This window comes from Salvelinus fontinalis, chromosome 6 (assembly GCF_029448725.1).
Source record: "Salvelinus fontinalis isolate EN_2023a chromosome 6, ASM2944872v1, whole genome shotgun sequence".
Lineage (NCBI taxonomy): Eukaryota > Metazoa > Chordata > Actinopteri > Salmoniformes > Salmonidae > Salvelinus > Salvelinus fontinalis.
In genome coordinates this window covers 10,175,825-10,181,606 of record NC_074670.1, presented here as the reverse complement: position 1 = coordinate 10,181,606, position 5,782 = coordinate 10,175,825, and the positions used below count along the sequence as shown (strand labels likewise).

The 5,782-nt window shown below is 41.5% G+C and overlaps 1 protein-coding gene across 1 annotated transcript; it reads right to left on the bottom strand.

Moving 5' to 3' along the window:
* Positions 1-3,366: 3,366 nt before the first annotated feature.
* Positions 3,367-5,316, bottom strand: LOC129856787 (HEPACAM family member 2-like). Its single transcript, XM_055924501.1, has 5 exons — positions 5,271-5,316; positions 4,689-5,009; positions 4,256-4,531; positions 3,808-4,056; positions 3,367-3,445 (listed from the first exon to the last, which is right to left on the bottom strand). Exons 1-5 carry the CDS (start codon positions 5,314-5,316, stop codon positions 3,378-3,380), a joined length of 960 nt encoding a protein of 319 aa, XP_055780476.1. The 3' UTR covers positions 3,367-3,377.
* Positions 5,317-5,782: the final 466 nt, after the last annotated feature.

Genomic DNA, 5,782 nt, shown 5'->3' with positions numbered 1-5,782 from the left:
TATGGTAGAGAAATTAATATTAGGTTCTCTGGCAACAGCTCTGGTGGATGTTACTGCAGTCAGCATGCCAATTGCACGCTCCCTCAACTTGAGACATGTATGGCCAGGAGTACGAGTACGGGACATAAGGCTGCTTCCGACTGCTCTACAACAGATGCCGGGAGCTGACACTGTCTTAGTTCACGTGGGGTCAAACGACATCAGGAGGGCTAGCTCGGAACATCTGAAAATAGATTTTTAAAGAACTAATAGCTTCAGCAGGCTCCTGGCATTACACATCTGGCTAAAAGATTACTGTTGCTCTGCTGGAGTCACTTTTATAGATAACGTTGACACCTTCTGGAAACAGAAGATTCTCTACAGGAGTCCATCCAAACCATCTTGGCTCCTGGACTCTGTCCTTGCATTTCAAGGCTGCGTTGAAACAATGACTTATCAATGACCCAAAAAAAGCCAACTCGGCTCCTTCATTCATTGAATCAGATGGCTCATCACAAAACCCACTGATATTGTCAACTACGTTAATACATTTTTCATTGGCAAGATAAGTAAGTAGTTAAATAAAGGTTAAAAAAAAAATTGTGGGAAAAATTGCTCGGCCTCTGACTGCAAGGCACTACAGAGGGTAGTGCGTACGGCCCAGTACATCACTGGGGCTAAGCTGCCTGCCATCCAGGACCTCTACAGCAGGCAGTGTCAGAGGAAAGCCCTAAAAATTGTCAAAGACCCCAGCCACCCCAGTCATAGACTGTTCTCTCTACTATCGCATGGCAAGCGGTACCGGAATGCCACGTCTAGGACAAAAAGGCTTCTCAACAGTTTTTACCCCCAGGCCATAAGACTCCTGAACAGGTAATCAAATGGCTACCCAGACTATTTACATTGTGTGCCCCCCCAACCCCTCTTTTTACGCTGCTGCGTTTATCATATATGCATTATCATATATGCATATATGCTTTAACTATACATTCTTGTACATACTACCTCAATTGGGCCGACCAACCAGTGCTCCCGTGCATTGGTTAACCGGGCTATCAGCATTGTGTCCCACCACCCTCCACCCGCCAACCCCTCTTTTACGCTACTGCTACTCTCTGTTCATCATATATGCATAGTCACTTTAACCATATCTACATGTACATACGACCTCAATCAGCCTGATTAACCGGTGTCTGTATGTAGCCTCGCTACTTTTATAGCCTCGCTACTGTATATAGCCTGTCTTTTTACTGTTGTTTTATTTCTTTACTTACCTAACACCTTTTTTGCACTATTGGTTAGAGCCTGTAAGTAAGCATTTCACTGTAAGTTCTAAACCTGTTGTATTCGGCGCACGTAACAAACTTTGATTTTATTTGATTAACAACACTATCAACAAGGCAGGTCCTACAGGCCCTGGATTTGTTGCACCTGGACTACTGTTCAGTCGTGTGGTCAGTTGCCACAAAGAGGGACTTGGGATAATTGCAGTTGGCTCAGAACAGGGCAGCACGGCTGGCCCTCTAAAAGTACATGGCGAGCTATCATTAACTACATGCATGTCAATCTCTCATGGCTCGAAGTGGAAGAGAGATTGACTTCATCATTACTTGTTTTTGTAAGAGATGTTGACATGCTGAAGGTACTGAGCTGTCTCTTTAAAATACTAGCACACAGCTCGAACACCCATGCATACCCCACAAGACATGCCACCAGAGGTCTCTTTACAGTCCCCAAGTCCAGAACAGACTATGGGAGGCACACAGTACTACATAGAGCAATGACTACATGGAACTCTATTCCACATCAGGTAACTGACGCAAGCAGTAGAATCAGATTTAAAAAGCAGGTAAAAATACACCTTATGGAACAGCGGGGACTGTGAAGTAACACAAACATAGGCACAGACACATGCATACACGCACATGATAACATAAGCACTATAAACATGTACACATGGGTTTTTGTATTGTAGATATGTGATAGTAGAGTAGTGGCCTGAGGGAACACAATGTGTTGCAAAAAGTGTTATGAAATGTAATATTTTTAATTGTTTATAACTGCTTTAATTTTGTCGGACCCCAGTAGCAGCAGCAGCTAATGGGGATCCATAATAACTACAATTACAAATGGCATTGTGTTGTGTGAAAAAACTGCACATTAGAGTGGCCTTTTATTGTCCCCAGCACAAGCTGCACCCGGAGCGCCAAGACTAGGACCAAAAGGCTCCTTAACAGCTTCTACCCCCAAGCCATAAGACTGCTGAACAGCTAATCAAGTGGCCACCTGGACTATTTACATTGACCCTGCCCCCCCCCCCCCCACACCCTTTTTTTTACACTGCTGCTACTCGCTGTTTATTATCTATGCATATTCACTTTACCCCTACCTACTTGTACAAATGACCTCGACTAACCTGTATCCCCGCACATTGAATCGGTACCGGTACCCCCTGCATATAGCCTCGTCATTGTGACTTACTTGTGTTACTTTTAATTTTTTACTTTAGTTTATTTGGTAAATATTTTCTTAACTCTTTCTTGAACTGCTTTGTTGATTAAGGGCTTGTAAGTAATCATTTCAAGGTAAGTGTTACGTGTTGTATTTGACACGTGACAAATATAGTTTGATTTGATTTGTAATGGTCGTGCTGTTAAATCAGCTTCTTGATATGCCACACCTGCCAGGTGGATGGATTATCTTGGCAAACGAGAAATGCTCACTAACAGGGATGTAAACAAATGTGCAAAAAAAATAGAGAAATAAGCTTTTTGTGCATCTGGAAAATTGCTGGGATGTTTTATTTCAGCTCATGAAACATGGCACCAACACTTAACATGTTGCATTTATGTTTTTGCTCTGTGTACAGGAATCTTTCATGACATGTACCATGGATTGCTTTGATTCATTTATATATACTGTATATATATAATCATAATATTTGATATAAAGCCCAGGTAATATTGCAGTTTGACAGGCTAAAGTACATCTCTACATATTAAAACTAACGACAGGTTTGATTCTATACAATATCCTCTTGCCCAGAAGATTCCAAAATCAAGATTGTCCTTCATCAGCAAAGAGGCTCTGGGGTTGACAAATCTACAGAAATATTTACAACAAATATGTTTTACACAGAGTAACCAACACAAAATCATGGCCATTATTAGATCAACAACAACAAATATGCTATTATTATAGAATTATTATTCATTATCAATAAATTCATGAAAATATTATTACATAATAATATCATAAAATTCTGTATTCAAAGACTTATCATAATAAAAAATTATATTTAAACATTAAAACATTTAAACATACTCATCATATTTATGATCACATTCATCCTCACCCTTCATCAGCCCCTTCTTGTCCCTCTCTCTCCTTTCAGACATCTACAGTTGCAGCGCCAGGACACTGGTCACCATCAAAGCAAACGACCCAATAGGGGCAGCAGAGGAGGCTGTAGAGGGGAACAAGTCATATCACCTGCTCTGGTATGAAGCTACGTCAGGTCAGTTCAGTGATCTCAGGGATAAACCTTATCCAGCAATTCGAATGAAATTCCAGAGCAGTGTAAGGCACGAATTAACCCTTTGTATTTACACAAATTAGAGTGACTAAAATATCAGGTTTGCAACTTATTATCCAGGCTCAGAATATGGATACAAAGTAAAGGTACAATGCCAAGTCACAAAGTTCTAGATGTCTTACTTTACACAATACATTTATTTTGTTAACTTATACTGTATGTGTTATGTACTTAATCTTGGATACACTTAATTTTTTCATGAATCCTAACTGCAACATCAAGCTGTAACTAACCTCTCAGCTTGTGGACCACGGAGTCTTTCAGTCCGGTGATGTTATTGGTGGCAGTGCAGGTGTAGTTCCCAATGTGTAGCGCCTCCATCCTCTCTATGACGTACAGGGTGTTGTTAACACCCGTCTCTGTCCTGTTGAACATCCAGGTGAATGTAGCAGGAGGGATAGAGTCAGCCGAACAGCTCAGAGTTACCCTGTATCCTGTTGATGCTGCTAATGGTCCATCTATTGATATGTTCTGAGGTCCAACTGCAACATGGTCAAATAAAATAATGATCAATGCTAAATAAACAAAATACTTATTCCGTGGGTCTATACACTACTGAAAAGCAAAGGCAAGCATTTTTTTTTCTCCAACAGCAACATCCAGTGAGTTGGTAATTGACACAAGGTTGCCAAGCACAATCACAATCACTCCTGGAATTAGGATCTAGTAAGCAGTACTCACAGTTGACAGTCAGGTTGTGGGATGCTGTCCGGTTGCTGACAGGGTTGCTGACTAAACAGTCATACTCTCCGTTGTCAATGTGCTGAACAGGACTGAGATGGACTGTCCTGTTGTCTACAGAGAAGGTGATATTGTTGCTGGGACACAGAGGGAGGCCATCTTTGATCCACTGTATGCAGCTGATGTTGCCAGCAGCCTCACAAGTCAGGTTGGTGGAGCTTATGCCAGCTATCAGGGTGGCTGGGGGGCTATTGATGGTGGCAGCAGATAGCAACACTGTAAAGAGGTTAACAGTATGGGGAGAGTAAGACAGGTACATTACATTTGAATAATCTGTCTTAATGTATACAATTTTCATATTCATAGCTGAAAAAATGCCTTGGTGAGTCTAAGATACGGTGATGTGACTGCCAAGAATAGAACTGTGACCCACCATAGACATCCAGAGTGGTAGCTCCTTGTAGCTCCAGAGCCCCGTCTGGTATGATGCTGACTCTGTACTCTCCTTGGTCCCTCAGGCCCAGGCTCCACAGCTCTAGAGAGCCAGTGGTTCTGTCCAGACTGATCCGGTCTTTGTGGTCAGCATTAGTTATGTTGACCGTAGTGGAGGTGATGATGTTGACCCTGTTGAAGGTCCAGCTCACTGACACAAAAGGTTTGGCTGGTGGACTGAGGGTTGTGGTGAACTTCACTCTCCCTCCTATGGCTCCAGTCAATGGTCCTGGCGGTAACACACTCTGACCTACACACAGACCTGGGGAAGGAAATGTAGTAATGTACACATAAGACGTAACAATACATGAAAATAAAAACAATACATTGAAATATTAAATTAAATTAAATTAAGGAAATGGGCTTATGTAAAAACGTTGCTTGTGAAATACACAAAATAATGTTTTTATTTCTAAGTCCAGTATAGATATGGCTAGTTAAATAGTTTCAGCAGGTAACATATTTGAATAACACCCTTCAAAACCCATTATGTTCTGCATGTTAATTGTAGCAATAGGCATACCTGATGTTAGAAACACAATGGCTGCTGTGAAAAGTGTATAGTCCATGGTGAAGGATGGCTCTGTCTAATGGAAGTACCTGTAGTGTTGACCAGACCATGTCCCTACTCCTTTTATATTCCTATACCCCTCCGCGTGTCCCCTCTGAAGACAAGGCCCGGCCCCCCACTCAGTGATACAGAACAGAAACTAGCTTTATGATATAGCTGTGTACACACATTACAATGCCCTCAGGGCATTTCCACTCTAAGAGGTTATTGGAGGTCATGTTGATGAGTGGAAAATAACAAACAATAGCTTTGTAGAGACTTCCTCTTTAGGTCTTTATCTGTACCATTTACCATTGAGACAGTAGCCTATCCCATTGATGATTCATTCTGCTTCCTATTGGCTATGGTCTATCTAAATGATCAATGGAGGCTTCAACAATTGAATTAACTCAATAAAGCCTAAAACGGAACTAGATGAAATGAACCCTGCTGTTTCTTATTGCAGTGCACTGTCTACTAACTAT